The 19,784-nt window shown below is 42.2% G+C and overlaps 1 protein-coding gene across 1 annotated transcript in view; it reads left to right on the forward strand.

Annotated features, from left to right (window-relative positions):
- Window positions 1-19,784, forward strand: part of FRAS1 (Fraser extracellular matrix complex subunit 1) — a 507,275-nt gene that overhangs the window by 401,884 nt on the left and 85,607 nt on the right. Inside the window, exons 39-45 of the mRNA XM_040237169.1 lie at window positions 6,101-6,249; window positions 6,433-6,595; window positions 9,207-9,342; window positions 13,320-13,510; window positions 14,719-14,872; window positions 16,716-16,979; window positions 19,498-19,686. Of these exons, the coding sequence (XP_040093103.1) occupies window positions 6,101-6,249; window positions 6,433-6,595; window positions 9,207-9,342; window positions 13,320-13,510; window positions 14,719-14,872; window positions 16,716-16,979; window positions 19,498-19,686 (1,246 nt within the window). The remainder of the gene's footprint in view (window positions 1-6,100; window positions 6,250-6,432; window positions 6,596-9,206; window positions 9,343-13,319; window positions 13,511-14,718; window positions 14,873-16,715; window positions 16,980-19,497; window positions 19,687-19,784) is intronic.

Raw genomic sequence — 19,784 nt, forward strand, 5'->3', positions numbered from 1 at the left:
CAAAATAAACCATCTATAATAATATTACATAATGCATATGAGGTATAAATGTGACAAAAGATGTATAACTTCTAGGGAAAATTGATGCTATTACTGACTAGAAAGAAAATCCAAAGGAATTTCTTGACAAAGTTTCAAAAATAAAAGGAGAATTTAGGAAGGGGCTGGATAGAAGATCAACAGAACAATAGCATTTCTATATAAGAGCAAAAAATAACCAGTACATTTAACTAAAAAGAGGATACCACTTAGAATAGCATCACAAAAGTTATATTCCTTGGACTAAATCTAACAAAAACCAGGCAATACTTTTACAGGGAAAATTGTAATACTTAACTGGCAGACATTTTTAAAAGCACTGCTGCTGGTGGTGGTAAGTCATTTCAGTCGTGTCCAACTCTGTGCGACCCCGTAGACGGCAGCCCACCAGGCTCCCCCGTCCCTGGGATTCTCCAGGCAAGAACTCTGGAGTGGGTTGCCATTTCCTTCTCCAATGCATGAAAGTGAAAAGTGAAAGGGAAGTCGCTCAGTTGTGTCCGACTCTTTGCCACCCCATGGACTGCAGCCTACCAGGCTCATCCGTCCATGGGATTTTCCAGGCAAAAGTACTGGAGTGGGTTGCCATTGCCTTCTCCGTTTAAAAGCACTAGGAGATGCCATATTCATAAGAATATTTAGTATCAAAAAGATATCAGTTATCCCACAGTATGATCTTTCCATTCAACTAAGTACTAGTCAAAAGTTCAGTGACCTTTTAATGATCTTGATAAGCTAATTCTATAATGTATCCATGCATGCTAAGTCACTTCAGTCGTGCCTGACTCTTTGCAATGCTATGGACTGTAGCCTGCCGGGCTCCTCTATCCATGGGATTCTCTAGGCAAGAATACTGGAGTGGGTTACCATGCCCTCCTCCAGGGATCTTTCCAACCCAGGGATTGAAGGCACATCTCTTAAGTCTCCTGCATTGGCAGGTCGGTTCTTTACCACTAGCACCACCTGGGAAGGTGTCTATAATGTTTAAAGAACAACAAAAGGCCAAAATTCTGAAAATGAATGACAGGAGGGCAGGGGTTTGCCCTATCAGATATAGGATTTGATATAAATGTGCACTGTTTAAATCAGTCCACACTGGTATATACTAGAGAGTCTAGAAACAGACTCATACTTGAGACTGTAAAATAAAACAGATATAGCAAACCAGATTGGTGGAATAGGAGAAACTATTTGAAACATGAATCTGCACAAATTATTATTCATATTAAAAAGAAAACAAGAACTTGTACTGCTGCCTCACACCCTAGACAGATATTAACTATAGCAAATCAAGTCCTTAAATGTCACAAGTAAAATTCTACAATTCTTTGTAGGGTATAGGTGAATATTTTCATGATAATGGGAAAAGGAAGAATTTCTTAAACTACAAAGAGAAAATGCTAACTATAAAGAAAAGATTGAAAATTTGATTGTATTAAAATTAAAATTTATGTTCTCCAAAACACACCATAAATACACACACAAAAAAAAACTACTTACAAACTGGAAAAAGATATGTACAACACATAGAACCAAAGATAACAAAGAAAATATAAAGAATATCTGCCAATAAAGAAGAAAAAGATAATCCATTTGAAAAAAGAACTGAAAAAAAAAAAAAAAAGAAAAAAGAACCGGAGACATGAGCAGGAATTTCAGAAGAGGAATCCATAGGGCCAGTAAAGATAAGAGACATTCACCTTTTTAGACATCAGGAAATGCAGGCAAAGACTGTATGCTGGTTAGTGCCAATTCAACTGGCAAAAATTTTTAAATATGAAAATAGCAAATGTCAGAGAGGAAATGGATCTATAGGAGGTTCTTTTATGATGGAGCTGTAAATTAGAACAACCGCTCTGGGAAGGAATTTGACATTGTCTTGTAATGATGAATGTTCATGTTTCCTAACCATTCCTCTCCTGGAACTTTCCAAGGGAGAATTTCACAGGTACAAAAGATATAAACAATAATATACACAAGAGTACTCATAGCAATGAAAGTGAAAGTCACTCAGTTGTGTCCAGTTCTTTGAGACCCCGTGGACTATAGTCCATGGAATTCTCCAGGCCAGAATACTGGAGTAGGTAGCCTTTCTCTTCTCTGTGGATATTCCCAACCCAGGGATCGAACCCAGCTCTCCTCACATTGCAGGCAGATTCTTTACCAGCTGAGCCACAAGAGAAGCCCAAGAATACTGGAGTAGGTAGCCTATCCCTTCTCCAGGGGAGCCTCCCAACCCAGGAATTGAACCAGGGTCTCTTGCATTGCAGGTGGATTCTTTACCAACTGAGCTATCAGGGAAGCACTATTTGTAATAACAGTAACACTATTTTATAGTAGCAAAAATATTGAAACAAGCCCAGTGTCTATCAGCATCAACAAATGGAATAACAGATAATTTAGAGCATACTTATTCTGTGGAATACTAGAGAACATTCAGAAGAGATGAACAATAGCTTCACAAAACAACACTCATGGATCTTTCAGTCAGTTCAGTTGCTCAGTTGTGTCTGACTCTTCATGACCCCATGGACTGCAGCACGCCAGGCTTCCCTGTCCATCACCAACTCCCAGAGCTTGCCCAAACTCATGTCCATCAAGCTGGTGATGCCATCCAACCATCTCATTCTCTGTGGTCCCCTTCTCCTCCTGCCTTCAATCTTTCCCAGCATCAGGGTGTTTTCTAAGGAGTCAATTCTTCACATCAGGTGGCCAAAGTATTGGAGTTTCAGCTTCAGCATTAGTCCTTCCAATGAACATTCAGGACCAATTTCCTTTAGGATTGACTGGTTTGATCTCCTTGCAGTCTAAGTGACTTGCAAGAGTCTTCTCCAGCGCCACAGTTCAAAAGCATCAATTCTTTGGCATTCAGATTTCTTAATAGACCAACTTGCACATCCATACATGACATCTGGAAAAACTATAGCCTTGACTAGACAGACCTTTATTGGCAAAGTAATGTCTCTGCTTTTTAATATGCTATCTAGGTTTGTCATAGATTTTCTTCCAAGAAGCAAGCGCCTTTCAACTTCATGACTGCAGTCACCATCTCCAGTGATTTTGGAGCCCAAGAAAATAAATAAAATAATGGATCTTAGCCGTCTTCTACTGAGTGAAACCAGTGCATTCTGAAGGAGATCAGCCCTGGGATTTCTTTGGAGGGAATGATGCTAAACTGAAATTCCAGTACTTTGGCCACCTCATGCAAAGAGTTGACTCACTGGAAAAGACTCTGATGCTGGGAGGGATTGGGGGCAGGAGGAGAAGGGGATGACAGAGGATGAGATGGCTGGATGGCATCACTGACTTGATGGACGTGAGTTTAAGTGAACTCCAGGAGTTGGTGATGGACAGGGAAGCCGGGCGTGCTGTGATTCATGGGGTCGCAAAGAGTCAGACACGACTGAGCGACTGAACTGAACTGAACTGAGTGAAAAGAATATAAATCATAGATCATGAAAAATAAAATCATGGATCTTACCAGTCTTCCATTGAATGAAAAGAAAGAGAAATCCCACAAGAGGAAGGTCTAACTCCCTTTTCATACATTTTAAAAAATACTACAACTACTTTACAGTAGTTTACCAACAAAGGTCTGTATAATCAAAGCTACGGCTTTCATAGTAGTCATGTACAAATATGAGAGTTGGGCTGTAACTCTCACCCTTGAGTACCAATGAATTGATGCTTTCAAACTGTAGTGCTGGTGAAGACTCTTGAGAGTCCTTTGGACAGCAAGATCAAACCTGTCAATCCTAAAGGAAATCAATCCTGAATATTCATTCAAAGGACTGATGCTGAATCTCCAATACTTTGGCTACCTGATGTGAAGAGGCAACTCATTGGAAAAGACTCTGATACTGGGAAAGATTGAGGGCAGGCGGAGAAGAGGGTGACAGAGGATTACATGGTTGGAGGCATCACCAACTTAATGGACATGAGTTTGAGCAACCTCCGGGAGATAGTGAAGGACAGGGAAGCCTGGCATGCTGCAGTCCATGGGATCACAAAAAATCCTACAGGACTGAGCAACTCAACAACAACAACTTTACAATAATATATCAAACTATTCCAAGAGATTCAAGGAAGTCAAAAAGCAAGATCCATGGTACAATGGTAGAACCAGGGATAGGATGAAAGAGGAGCATAAAATGTTAATTATCAGAGTTCTCATCCTTGTGTTGAATGGTATGTCAATAGATGTATAGATAATAAAAAAGAAAATGAAAAAATGAATTAACACAAAATGGGTAAGAAGGTCTTCATGTAGAAAAATTACATAAAATCAAGGTCTATGTTCTTAAGAATTTTTCACCCACATTATCTTGGATATCTCAAAATAGTAAGTTTCTTTAAATGATGACAGCATTCAGAAAAAAATCCAGCTGATTTCACACTGTATCAAACCCAGCAGTCACTTGAGATTTGAAAAATTATAATAAGTTGGGCCTGACATGAGATAAGCATTTCTTTGCCAAATTTCCCAATGTGGAATTTAGAAGCTGTTCATTCTCATCAAGAGCCAGGAGTTCTGTCCTTGTAGTTTATCACCATCTCAGAAGACAGTGCCTTAGAACACTTGGCTGTCTTTTAAAAATTCCCCCTCAGAGGCTACTCACAGCAATATTATAACAAGTAGTCTTTTGGAAGCCTGCATGTTGTATTTTATAACCCATGAATAAAAATAGAAAAACTTTTAAAGTATAAATTTAGGGGCTGTTTTCTGAATTTTACAGCTTCAATAAATTTGCGTTTTCTTCCTTGTTAACTGTCAAGTGATGTGAGGAAATATGGAAAGTTCTATGATCTTGCCTTGAGGCTCTGAACTGCCAACTTAAAAAGGTCCCCAAGGATAGAAATGAGAACTGACCAAAACCTGCTCCCCCAGATCACCAGGCAGCTGTGCTCACATTTTCTGATCTCTGACCTCAGCTAACTGTACAGCATAGACATGCAAGTTTGCATGTAAAAGTACATTTGGTCATGCAGTATTTATCTTCATTGTTGCTGTGGTGAAGTGTAGAGTGCCCTCATGTTCACAGCCAACTGTCTAAAAGATGAATGACTCAGGGGATCTTTCCAAGAAGATGTTGCCTCCCTTCTAGATATTTCCAAAAATATCCTTGAAGAAAGAAGAAACTGTTTGTTAAGACATTCAGTTATTGTCTTCAGTTATTCTCCACATAGAAACAGGAAGCCAATTTTATTTCTCAGTAAATAAACAGTGCAGAGGAAAGGGAAATAAATAGTCTTCATTAGGATTGGGCATCTCAGGGGTTGAGCATGCATAGGCTTGGTCAGAATGAAATTCATAAGACTTCTTAAATTTTTCTGTTAAGGTAAAATTTTTTATGGTGTTGACTACTCTTTAAAGTGAGTCCTTACCTTCCATTCTTTGTTTCACTGAATTTTAAAATCATTGTTATCATACGTTTTAGCATAGGGTTGCATAGAGTCAGACATGACTGAAGCGACTTAGCATGCATGCATGCATTGGAGAAGGAAATGGCAACCCACTCCAGTATTCTTGCCTGGAGAGTCCCAGGGAAGGAGGAGCCTAGTGGGCTGCCGTCTCTGGGGTCACACAGAGTCAGACATGACTGAAGTGACTTAGCAGCAGCAGCAGCAGTGGAGTTTTACCTATTTCCAAAAATTTTACCTTTTTCTAAAAAGCAAACTGTACTAAAAAAAAAAACTCTAGAAGAAGCCTACAACTGTGTTTCTAGAAGAATGACTTATATTTCTGAGCATGTTTTGTACTTCACTAGATGCTTGTAATAAAAACCAAACTTTATGTGGCTCTTACAGTAACCATTGGGCTTTCTTTCTTTCTCTCTTTCTTTTATGCCCATACTTAAAGTGCATTTCCTGAGCTACTCTTCAAAGATGACTGTCAAAGAGACATTTTAAGAGGAATAAATAGTGAGATTTTCATGCAGTTTAACATGGTATTCCTTAAGGAGATTTTTCATTTAGCAGAAAAAGGAGCACCTGTAATCTTTACTGAAAATCCTTACTGTCTTCCTGCCAATATTCATGTCTTGTATCATGTTTACTTGATTAGGATGATTCTTCCTCTGACCCAGAGATCTGGATTCAGATAACTTCTCTGCCCATGTATGGTGCTCTCTTAAAAACCTCAGGACCTGAAGTGGAAGAACTCTCAGAGATTTCTAATTTCACAATGGAAGACATCAACAACAAGAAAATTAGGTATTATAACCACCTGGTACTACACAGAATTTTTTAAATTGTATTAAAATATGTAAGCAACTAACCCATAGTTCCCTGGAAAGATTATGTTGCCTCTGGCCCCATTTTTAAATAGAGATTCAGTCATCTTACTTGACCTGACAGCGTAGCTCATTCATTCCATTCTTCTCTTGACTTCGATAGGTATTTGGCCGCGTTTGAGACCGGTGCTCATCCAGTTACTGACAGCTTCCACTTCTCTGTCTCTGATATGGACTACAACCGTCTGGACAATCAGAAGTTTACCATCACCATCACGCCCGTCAAGGATCCACCCCCAGTCATTGCTTTTGCTGACCTTATCACGGTAAGCAGTCCAGATCAATGAACTGTGGGTGCTGTAGAAAGCTGGAGTCTGCGCCAGTGTGAATGAAGGATTTCTACCTAAACTGGCTATCAGGTCCTTCCCCTCAAATATCTAAGCCATAGAATCAAGCTGTTATGGCTTTCAATCATTAGTTTTTCAAAGAGGATGAAAATAATTAAATGCATAAGATCAGATCATTATATCCGCATTATTTAATTAGTCAACAAATATTTCTGTGCCAGACACAGATCCGTTTGTGTAGAATTGTGTATACCATGCTAGGTGTGTACAGTAGTAGGAGTGTAGAGATGTGTTTTTGAGGTGTTTGTAGTCTAATGTTTGCAGCAACTAAAACATAGGAATATGGATAGTGTCCTGAGTCACATCTTAAACTGAGTTGATACTTATCTCTGTAAACAATATTGACAGTTCCTTGGTGTGTGGAGGGTGGGGGTCCATGTAATGTACCCCGATTATGAAGTTACCCGTATCTGAGTTCAAGTGCCAGTTCGGTTACTAGCTGACTGATCTTGGACCAATTATATAATTTTCTTAGCCTCAGTTGCCTCATTTTTAAAGTGTTACTACTATTCCTGTTACATAGAGGATTACTCTGATGATGAATAAAATAGCATGAAAAAGCTCCAGTACAGAACTGGCCCGTAGTTCAGTTCAGTTCAGTTCAGTCGCTCAGTCGTGTCTGACTCTTTGCGACCCCATGAATCGCAGCACGCCAGGCCTCCCTGTCCATCACCATCTCCCAGAGTTCACTCAGACTCACGTCCATCGAGTCAGTGATGCCATCCAGCCATCTCATCCTCTGTCGTCCCTTTCTCCTCCTGCCCCCAATCTCTCCCAGCATCAGAGTCTTTTCCAATGAGTCAGCTCTTCACATGAGGTGGCCAAAGTACTGGAGTTTCAGCTTTAGCATCATTCCTTCCAAAGAAATCCCAGGGCTGATCTCCTTCAGAGTGGACCGGCTGGATCTCCTTGCAGTCCAAGGGACCTTCAAGAGTCTTCTCCAACACCACAGTTCAAAAGCATCAATTCTTTGGTGCTCAGCCTTCTTCACAGTCCAACTCGCACATCCATACATGACCACTGGAAAAACCATAGCCTTGACTAGACAGACCTTAGTCGGCAAAGTAATGTCTCTGCTTTTGAATATACTATCTAGGTTGGTCATAACTTTTCTTCCAAGGAGTAAGCGTCTTTTAATTTCATGGCTGCAGTCACCATCTGCAGTGATTTTCGAGCCCCCCAAAATAAAGTCTGACACTGTTTCCACTGTTTCCCCATCTATTTCCCATGAAGTGATGGGACCAGATGCCATGATCTTCGTTTTCTGAATGTTGAGCTTTAAGCCAACTTTTTCACTCTCCTCTTTCACTTTCATCAAGAGGCTTTTTAGCTCCTCTTCACTTTCTGCCATAAGGGTGGTGTCATCTGCATATCTGAGGTGATTGATATTTCTCCCGGCAATCTTGATTCCAGCTTGTGTTTCTTCCAGTCCAGCGTTTCTCATGATGTGCTCTGCATAGAAGTTAAATAAGCAGGGTGACGATATGCAGCCTTGACGTACTCCTTTTCCTATTTGGAACCAGTCTGTTGTTCCATGTCCAGTTCTAACTGTTGCTTCTTGACCTGCATACAGATTTCTCAAGAGGCAGGTTAGGTGGTCTGGTATTCCCATCTCTTTCAGAGTAGTAGGGATTCCATAAAAGTTAATTCACTTTCTTATTCCACTCTATGTACATACCATAATGCCCAAAACTCAGGATTTCTGATTTTCTTGAGCAATTGAAAATTTGTACAACTGAGTTGTTTCTGAATGGTTCTGATATTCTACTCATTTTTTCATGTCCACGCTGGGGAAGCCTTTTGCACCTTCCCCATTCTCAGAGTCAGGGTGACCTTCCACTTTATAATTTGTAAATCTTCCTGTATTTAGCCAAGTCATTCAGAAGTCAAGTTGCATATCCAGCAGGCTACAAAAAACACTAGGCTCAGGTTGCAACGTTAGCATACAAAACAGGGCCTGAAAGGAAAAAGGTAGCTGGAGCTACTGCTTTTACTTAAACCGATTTATTATTCTCTTTGACAGTAATGACAAGCACTAGCTTTCCGGTACGGTGAGCCCTGTCTTCCTTGCACCTTTAAGCATACACTGTCATGGGATAAAGGGGACTTTATCTCTGGTGGGGACTCCTATAGGACAGGATGCACTCACAGTATCCAAGGGAGGACTGGATGGATCATTCTGAAGCTGCAGACTTTTGAACATTGATACGAAGGAAGGCAGCCCTCCTGCCATGCAGCTGTTCCGAGGTGGGTGATTAGAATGGGCCAGAGCTGCTTTATAACCAGATCCATCATGGAAGAAGCACAGCTTTGAAGGCAAACACGGACGTCACTGCGTCTGAGCATGGCTCTGAGAGGTGCTGAAGGATGGCCGGGCCCCAGCAGCTGGCACATTCCTCATCTTGTCTGTAGAGGATCTGCCTCCTCAAACAAATGGAAGGTCACCCCAGGCAGCAATTTTCGATTCAGTCCTTTTTTACAGCAGTCCGTGTAACCACCCAAGGACTCTCTCCAATCTTTTCTTTCTTAGGTTGACGAGGGAGGGAGGACCCCACTCTCTTTTCACCATTTCTTTGCTGCTGCTGCTGAGGACAGTTTCCAGGAGGACGCCTTCATAAAGCTGAGCGCTCTGCCCCAGTATGGCTGCATCGAGAACACGGGGACAGGTACCAGCCTGGCTGTAGAATTGTTCCAGACCTTGAGTGAAGAGGCAGGGTGGAGGGGGGTCACTGCCTACAATTAACCTGGACAGGGAGACCCGAAGAGGGGTGGAACTGTTTCCAAGAAATGGAAGGAAGGTCTTGTTGACTCAGCAAATATTGACTGAGCATTTCCTGTATGTGAAGCACTTTTTTAAGCACTGGGGATAGATCCGTAAGGGGCTTCCCCGGTGGCTCAATGGTAAAGAATCCACCTGCAATGCAGAAGACGCAGGAGACATGGGTTCAATCCCTGGGTTGGGAAGGTCCCCTGGAGGAGGGCATGGCAGCCCACTGCAGTATTCTTGCCTGGAAATCTCATGGACAGAGGAGCCTGGTGTGTTGCAGTCCATGCAGTTGCAAAGAGTCAGACACAACTGAAACTGCTGAGCATACACACACATAGATCAGTAAACCAGACAGAAACCCTTACCTTTGTGGTGCCTTAGATCCTAGTGGAGGAGACAGATAAGAAACCTAAGAAATGAGAAAATTGTGGAAGATGCTAGGAGGTCAGTCAGTGCCGTGGGAAAAACTAGAACAAGGGAAAAGTGCCAGCCATTAGGACAGAGGGGCTTGGGGATTGCACTTGAAATTGAATGTCAAGGAATAAGATTGTCTGTTGTTTTATTGTGAGGCAGCTACTGTTTAGCTGAACCAGAGCTGACGCCTCAGCTTTTTCTAAATATATGACGTGAATTGAAATGCGTGCTTGTCTGTCTGTGACCTTCTCCCCCACCATCTGCCCTGGACCCACTGCTCTTGGTGGTTATCACAGAGGAGGGAAGGGGAGAGGAGGGGACTGTCCGCAGGCCCCCTGTGTCCACAGTGACTGGCAGCTGAGACAGCTCCTGGAAGGTGACCGTCCCACCACCTCTGCTGGGAGGCTCCTGAGTGCTAGCGCTCAGCTCTAATTGGCGTGCAGCTCGAAGCTCCCACAGAGAGGCTATTGACTGAAGGTGTCTGTGGCCTGCGTGATGCCTGGGATTTGAGTCTAGTTTTACCAGAAACTCATTTAGCAGGGGTCATGTTTTTCTAGAGAAAACCTTGAGTCTTTTCCCCATCTTGCTTTGCAGAGTGTGCCCTTAGATTTGTTTATTGCTGAGTTAGATTTGGGCTTCTCTTGTGTTTCAGCTGGTAAAGAATCCGCCTGCAATGCGGGAGACCTGGGTTCGATCCCTGGGTTGGGAAGATCGCCTGGAGAAGGGAAAGGCTACCCTCTCCAGTTTGAGACAGTGGATTATAAAAGAGGAATAAGACAGCCCTGGCCTGGCGCAGGAGACAGATACAAAGACTGATGTTATAATCATGAAACACCAGGACAGGGAAAGGAGCAAAGCACCGAGAAAGGATACAGGACAAAGCAATCACTTTTGCCTGGGAAGGCGGAAATGTCTGAGGAAGGGTTAGTGGGAATTGCTGTGGGCAGAGGGAAAACAGTGTTTCTCGCAGAAGAAAGAGCACAAGCAAAAGTGGGGAATCAAAAAAGGAAGGTTGCTCCCAGCCTTCTCTTCTCTCTGGGTGGTTTCTGATAAGGCTTTCTAATGCTGTTTTATGTTAACCTGGAGTGCTCGCAGAGGACTATTTCACTGGTCCAGAAGTCAAATTTCTGGCAGTTCTTAGCCCCTCTTAAAGTGGTTCTCAAACCTTAATGCTCATAAGACTCCCCTGGACGGCCTGAGCAAACACAATTTCCTCGGCAGTAACCCCAGAGTTCCTGTTGCAGAAGGTTGGTGAGATCTATGCATTAGCATTTCTCACTGGCTCACAGGTGGTTCCATTACTGCTGTTCCAGGGACCACACTTGGAGACCCAATGCTCTGCATTAGTACGAACCTGGAAGTAAGGAAGAGACATTCAGGGGGGCAAATCATTGTCCTAACACACATCATGTAAGGTCCCATCCTTTGCTTCATGGGCTTTCAGAATGGAGTCTCATTTTATATATATGAAACTAGCCACCTAGATTCAGAGTCCAGCTGACCAAAAGAACATTAGAAGAAGAATCATTTAAGTTCACACTAGCACAAGAACAGAATAGTTATATTGTTCAGTATAAAATCTAACAGCGTGGAACCTACATTCCTTTAGTACCAGCACAACTAGTGGAAGTCGCTCACTCATGTCTTATTCTTTGCAACCCCATGGACTATACAGTCCATGGAATTCTCCAGGCCAGAATACTGGAGTGGGTAGCCTTTCCCTTCTCCAGGGGATCTTCTCAACCCAGGGATCAAACTCAGGTCTCCCGCATTACAGGCAGATTCTTTACCAGCTGAGCCACAAGGGAAGCCCAAGAATACTAGAGTGGGTAGCCTATCCCTTCTCCAGAGGATCTTCCCGACCCAGGAATCGAACCGGGGTCTCCTGCATTGCAGGCGGATTCTTTAACAACTGAGTTAGTATGGTGCACAACTAGGGCCCATCTTAATTACCTGTTGGGCATCGCTGTGTTCCAGCACAGTGCAGTAATAGATGTTCATGATATAGCCTCCACACATCAAGAACTATTTAATTTGCACATAATATATTCTATTGAAGAAGGCAAGGAAACTTATTAATAAGAATGGTTTACATGAAAAAATAGAAGATGCAGTTTTAAGAATCAAAAGGATTGATGCTTAAAGCTTCAGTGACAGATTCACTTGTTTAATAGCTTGTTTTCTAATGATAGAATGTCATTCTATTTGAATACATTTTTAGGCTTCACTTAGTGAATTTTTGACCCAAATAAAGATGCCACATTTCTTATATTTATAGTGATAAATAGAAAGAGAAAATTAAAGTTTTAAGGAATTATAGCAATTCCTTTTGGAAACTCTGAACTGTGTGCCCTAGGGGTTATCAGGTAACTAATCACTTAGTGTCCCTATGCTTCTGGTATCCAGAGGAATCATATCCGAGTGGTAAAATTTAAGAAAATTCACGTCATTGAAAAAAAGAATATTTGTCTTGAATTCTTGTCACAAATTGTAAATAAAACGTTTTCATTCCTACTGTTTCAATTTGGAGGTCAACAAAAAATGACCCTGTCTGTCTTCGACTAGGAAGTCAGTCGCCTTGTAATATATGATCTCATCTTTGCAAAAACCATGGAAGAGGGAAAGAGAAAGTGTTATTGTTTTCAGATCTTCTATCTACACTTTCCTTTGTTGATGTATATCTAGGGAGTGTTTGGAAATACAGGGGTTTCTTTTTTTCTCCTCTCTTTAGAAGAAAATGTAACCATTTAAATCAATCATTTAGAAAGATTTAGTCCAAATAAGAGACAAGTCATCCAACATTTAGACAGTGCTTATTCTTGACCTTGGCCTTTGGGGTTGGAATGAAAAGAAGAGATAACCAGCACTTTCCATGAAACTCTGAATGATACTTGAACATCTCAGTGCCTGAACTACACCTGAGCTCTGGATGGTCTCTGAACATCACAGTGGCCCTAATGTACCATCCCAGGGGCTGAGCACTAGCCCATGAGGTTACTAGAGGTTTCTTAAGGAACTGAATTGTCAAATGAAAACATGCTTAAGGAGATATTTCTTAGATTTAAAGATATACAGTTCACCCTTTCTTGTGTAGAGAAAAAAGGTTTCTCTTGCAAAATGGTTTTGAAATTGACTAAAGTGTAAAACTTTTACTCCTATATCAATATATGTCCCATGACTTATTTTATCAAATATTTCTAACAAAACAACCACTGATTCTGTGCTCTATTAAATAATAACATTCTGAGTATTTTCATACATGCGACTCATTTGAGTCCCACTTATTGATGAGAAATAGTGGGGAACCTGGGGTCCCACCCAAGCCTTCAAATTCCATTCTCCCACCTTTATTCTCAAACTTGTTTTCATCTTTTGTTGATAGTGCTGTCATGCTTTCTGGTTCAGCTCAGAAAGCAAGAATGTATGGATCAAGATAAAAGGTCCCTCTTGCTGTTGGTGCAGGTGATCGGTTTGGCCCTGGAACTACCAGTGACCTAGAGGCATCGTTCCCTATTCAAGATGTCCTGGAAAACTACATTTACTACTTTCAGAGTGTTCATGAAAGCATTGAGCCAACCCACGATATTTTCAGTTTTTATGTAAGTGATGGGAATAGTCGATCAGAAGTCCACAGCATCAACATCACCATTGAGGTAAAGATTCTGGAAGTTGAAAAAGTTGGGCCTTTGACCACAATATCCCACCATTAGATAGCTTCAAAAGCACTCAAACACAAATAAAATTGGGTTGGACCTTCAATTTTAGAGGTCAATTTAAAAAGCATAACCCTGACCTTTAGGAAACTTGTAGAATTAAGGCTGACATTTGGAGATGGTATGACTTGGAAATCTGAATTTCCATTTTAGGATAAAATCTATCTGGTCTGTATGAAGACACTTTGTTCTCAGAGACAGAGAAAACTTGCTAGCCTCATATGAGATGAAAAGTAACATATACTTATTTTTCCCTGCAATTATTATATGTAGTTCTATGTACATACTTGCTTTTTCTAACATGTTAGTGCATTTGTTCATCAAACTATAACATTAAAGAAATGTGTTCCCTGATGCTGTATATATTTCTTTTTGAGGAACTACATAGGCTTGCTCTGTCAGCCTGAGGAGAGAGAGAGATAAAAGATAAAACTCAGAATGGAATACCCTCTGCCTTGAGAAAGCAAAACATGGCACTCTCAGCACCCTTGCGGGGCAAGGGTGGGGGGAGCTGACTTCTGCTGGGGCTGGTCAGGCAGACAGTAGAAACACCTGCACTTTCAAATATGTGTCCTCTATCATAGGTTCTAAGACAGCTGTGATTTCAAAAAATGTGCCCTTTTATCCCCCCAGTACACTTGTACTTGTCTAACCACATGTCCATACTTCTGGCATCTGGAAAATGCCATCGTTGTACCTATGGAGAATGTCTGAGATTTCTGTAGCATGTCCATCAAGGGGATATCTGGTTTATGTGATCTGCTCAGTTTTCAACGTAACCATTTTGAGTGAGAATTAAAGACAGTGACATATTAGATGCAAACTATATACATAAAATAAGCAAGGATTTACTGTCTAGCACAGGAAACTATGTTCAATATCTTGTAATGACCTATAATGGAAAATAATCTGAAAAAATATATATGAACTGCTTTGGTATACACCTGAAGCTAACACAATATTGTTAATCAACTATATTTCAATAAAAATACAATAACAACAACAATAATAATAAGAGATGATGACACGTTAAATGCTATTTCAGTGGTGAAAGTTGATGATGGTGTTACTGTCTTTGAATAGTATGCGCTCTTTTTTTCTTCTTAAACCATTATCTGTGTGATACCTAATATTTTATGCTTAAACAGAGGAAGAATGACGAGCCTCCCAGGATGACCTTGAGGCCCCTTGGCGTGCATCTGAGCTCAGGAGTGGTGATCAGCAATTCTTCTTTGAGCTTGCAAGACCTGGACACTCCAGATAATGAGCTGATTTTTGTATTGACAAAAAAGCCTGGCTACGGTAGGACATAACTGCTATGGGAAGCTTCTTAATTGAGGTGCTCGATGGGTTATTAGAATAAACACGTTGATTTCAGCTGATCATTCCTCTGCCTTCCTAGTGCATAGTCTATTCATTGCATCAAGGTATAATCAAATTCACAGCTAGTTTATATTCTTTGGGGTCACCATAGACTGGTTGTTCTAAAAGCCTGACTCCTGGGTAATTGGTGTCTCTGAAATTCAATTTCAGCTGTTTTCTTGCTTTCATGTAGCCTCAGGCAGAACAAGTTTTCAGAATCTTCACATCCTCTTCTTGGAGGGGGCATCATTGCTTGATCATCCTGGGCTATTTCATACAAAGAACAGAATAGCCACCTTGTAATTAATTGCAAAAGGTGTTCATTTCAGGTTAGAGGCGCAGTAATCTTTATGAGCTCATTTGTTTTGCAAAGAAAGCACTTTTCCTGATTAAACTAGAGGTTTAAAACACCACCATGGTAATCTTGTACCTACTTCCTTTCTAAGTGCTAACTACCTAGTATTAGGTAAAGCTCTGCAATTTTCATCTCCTAAGTGGTGGCTTGGTGGATTAGTGGCTATTGACCTTTTACAGATGAAACTATTCCTGTTGATGGAGAGTTCACCAGAGAAGCTGTTGGTCATTACATTTTAGCTTGCCTCCACCCACTTTCACTTTCTTTAATGAAACACTGTGTTTCATTGCATACACATGACCCTAGAAAACAGGATAATATGCCTCAGCCCAAGGATGCTTAGTGTCTTTCTGAACATAAATAGAGTTTAAAATAAATTCCTCTGTCTCATCCCAGACGCCTCAGGAGGAAGGCAGCAAGTGGAGAGTGCTACTTTCACCCTACAGAAGGGGAAAATAAGGCTTAGATAGTGAAGTGAGTTTGAATTCGTGGAGAGAGATTTGATTCCTAGGCCACTGTATTTCCGTATCCATCTGTGTCCCCTTAAGAGATTTTTAATCAGGAAAAGTGGAACTTTATCTTCTTTATTTGGAGATGAGGTCATCGAGCATCACCCTGTGCTTTTGTATAAAATTTTGAGTTGTTGGTTATTTATGCATGTGCAATCAACAAGTCCAAGGGGCTTGGCGTTCTACCCAGGCTCAAAGTTGACAAAATCAGATAATATTTTAGTGCCATATTTGCTCTACCATATGGATGTGAGAGTTGGACTATAAAGAAAGCTGAGCACTGAAGAATTGATGCTTTCGAACTGTGGTGCTGGAGAAGACTCTTGAGAGTCCCTTGGACTGCAAGGAGATCCAACCAGTCCATCCTAAAGGAGATCAGTCCTGGGTGTTCTTTGGAAGGAATGATACTAAAGCTGAAACTCCAGTACTTTGGCCACCTCATGCGAAGAGTTGACTCATTGGAAAAGACTCTGATATTGGGAGGGATTGGGGGCAGGAGGAAAAGGGGACAACAGAGGATGAGATGGCTGGATGGCATCACTGACCCAATGGAAGTGAGTCTGAGTGAACTCCGGGAGTTGGTGATGGACAAGGAGGGCTGGCGTGCTGCGATTCATGGGGTCACAAAGAGTCAGACACGACTGAGCAACTGAACTGAACTGATGCAAAGAGCTGACTCATTTGAAAAGACCCTGATGCTGGGAAAGATTGAGGGCAGGAGAAGGGGACAACAGACAATGAGATGGTTGGATGGCATCACTGACTCGATGGACATGAGTCTGAGTGAACTCCGGGAGTTGGTGATGGACAGGGAGGCCTGGCGTGCTGCAGTTCATGGGGTTGCAGAGTCGGACACAACTGAGAGAATGAACTGAACTGAACTGTTTCTTTCTTTATTTTTTTTTACTTCCTTCCTCAGGTCATCTGCTCCAGAGACAATCTGCTTCTGAACCTCTGGAGAATGGGAGGGTTTTGGCCCAGGGCTCCTCCTTCACCTATCAAGATATCCTGGCTGGGCTAGTTGGGTATATGCCTGGTGGTCCAGGTGTGGCAGTGGATGAGTTCCGGTTCTCCCTCACTGATGGCCTCCACACGGATACGGGGAGGATGGAGATATATATAGAACTGCCTACAAGTGACACCCCCCAACTGGCTGTAAACAGAGGCCTCCAGCTCTCAGCAGGTACCACAGGCATGGAAGAGAGTGGCCATCGTTTCTTCTTTGTTCCTGCGCAATGCTTCCTTCCATGTCAGCAATGTGGGAGGATCTTGAACTGGGTGTGCAGAGTTTAGGGAGACCTGTTGTTTTGGGGACACTAAGCATTGTGAATGACAAGTGTGAAATCTCTGAAGTTCTTTGGACCAGATGTCTGTGTCTGTGAATCTGAGGAAAGACTGGGAAGAGTTTATGGTATTTCCAGGGTCCTCAAAATATTCGTTTATCCAACCACTTGTAGGTCCCGATCTCTTAGAACACTGACACTGCCCAACCAACCCTACAGAAACAAACAACAAAATCTAGCAGGATTTTCAACATGCTTCTTTTTTTTTTTTTTCCTTTGAAGTCATGGAGAGGCAATTGGGAAGTCATCATGCACTAGGAGAGATTATACCAGTAATTAAGAACCATTAGATATGGTGTTCTAGGATCTAACATTCCCAGTTTACTGGTGGATAAGCAACACTGAAGGACCTGTGACAACTGTGGGTCTTGGAGTCACTTTGCAGTAGGAAGTTACTTATAGAGTGGACCTTTGGTCCACAGAGCATCTATATCACACTGGACTTCTGTTTGCTTGTCTGTTCTTAATTTCACATGTATTTTGTAGTGAAAAATATTTGGTAGAACGGTATTTGAAAATGTGGAGATTCCCAAAGGTCCCAAGTATTAGGTCTGGGACTTAACTTTGCCCTAGTTACAAGTTAATAATTTAACCTATTACTCTTTCATGGATGCCGGTCAAACACATGAGATTCCTTGTTGTTTTTATTTAGTCCCTAAATCGTGTCTGACTCTGTGACCCTGGGGGCTGTAACCTGCCAGGCTCCTCTGTCCATGGGATTTCTCAGGCAAGGATACTGAAGTGGGTTGCCATTTCCCACTCCAAGGGAATCTTCCTGACCCAGGGATCAAACCTGCATCTCCTTGACTGCAAGCAGATTCTTTACTGCTGAGCCCCTGGGGAAGCTGAGATTCCTTGATCAGAAATAGAGTACTCTGTGACAATGTCCTCCAAGTCCCACAGGGGCGATGCAGAGGGCCCAGATGAATACATTTGTATGCAGGGTGATGAATTACAGAAGATGAACCCTGAGCTTGGGAACTCTCCTTGTTAGGGTAGCAATAAGCAAACCTGATCTGTGTTCCAGAGGAAGATGTCACCTCCTCCCTCAGGCATGCTCGCTGAGAATGGCCCAGAGAACAAGAGGTCAAACCTTGCATTCTTGGCATTACCCAACAAAAACATACAGAGACGCTCAGGGCCCATGGCAGACTGTCGCTCCACAGACCAGGTTCTATTACACATGAGTAACTAACTAGCACCTACTTTATCAGAATTCACTGTTTTAACATGAGAAGTGGGCTAGAGAGGAGAACAAAAAGGAAGGCCCTGAGAAGAGGTGCTTGCCAGGAGAGACAGTCCCAGGTGGCTCAGTGGTAAAGAATCTACTTGTCAATGCAGAAGACTCCAAAGATGCATTCCGATGGGGTTGCAAAGAGTCGGACATGACTGAGCACGCACACACGCACTCTGCCTTGCCTCTGTCCCCAGCACCTGGGCAGTCTTCCAGGAGCCAGCATTCAGGTCTCCCTGCTCTGTGTCTCTCATCATAGCCTCTATCTTGAGGAACAGTGATTCTGACTATTCTGTGTGAGATGGCAACCAGATATGTTTGTGAGTTTATATAAAGCTGTTTTTTGTTTTTGTTTTTTTTACTTAATGATTTGATGATCCTTAAGACAGTAAATAAATTAGGTCCAAGCCGGTCTCATTGTCGTTCTGAGAGCCATTTACATCACAGAGCTAGAAGTTCAGAACATAGATTTAGGTACTAACTGAAAAGTCAGGGGAGAGAGTGATCATGTGCAGAGAGTGAAATTGGATCAGAAGAAAAAGGGGCTCAGATCTAAACTCAAGGTGAACGTCTCCAGCCATATCCGACTCTTTGAGACCTCATGGACTATATAGTCCATGGAATTCTCCAGGCCAGAATATTGGAGTGGGCAGCCATTCCCTTCTCCAGGGGATCTTCCTAACCTGTGGATCAAACCCAGGTCTCCCACATTGCAGGCAGATTCTTTATCAGCTGAGCCAAACTCAAGGGGTGATTAGAAAATTGGGAAGTTGAGACTATTCACTTAGGGAAATTAAAATGTATTCAGCTGGAACCAGAAGGGCAAGCAGCTGATATTTTCTTTTTATTTTCTAAAGAAAGGAAATTGTTTTATTTATCTGGCTGAGCTGGGTCTTCATTGCTTCATGTGCGGGATCTAGCTCTCTGGCCAGGGATCAAACCCTGGGCTGCTGTATTGGGGAGCATGGACTCTTGGCCACTGGACCACGAAGGAAGTCCCATAGCTGATACTTCCTTAGACTGGGGAGTGTGTGATAATTTAGTCTCCAGTCTCCTAAAATCATTTGACCTGCTCTCCAAAAGCAATAATGGGGAAAGACCTAGTCTCTCCCATTCTCTTCCAGGGTCCGTAGCAACCATCACAGAACGGCACTTGAAAGTGACGGATCCTGACTCAGATGACCGCCAGGTGATGTATATCTTAAAGAAAGATCCTGGAGTAGGGCGCCTGCAGATGGTAAAACGGGACAGCCTGGAACAGATCTCCACTAGAGGCCCCATCCGAAGTTTCACCCAGGCTGACATCACTCAAGGTCAGGCACTTCTCCTACCCAGACTTCCAAAAACTCCACCCTCTGTAGTCAAATGGGAATTGGTGCCTGGTAGCCAATGGTAGCAAACTGCACACTCT

This window comes from Oryx dammah, unplaced genomic scaffold, assembly GCF_014754425.2.
Source record: "Oryx dammah isolate SB20612 unplaced genomic scaffold, SCBI_Odam_1.1 HiC_scaffold_3, whole genome shotgun sequence".
In the NCBI taxonomy this organism is placed as follows: Eukaryota; Metazoa; Chordata; class Mammalia; order Artiodactyla; family Bovidae; genus Oryx; species Oryx dammah.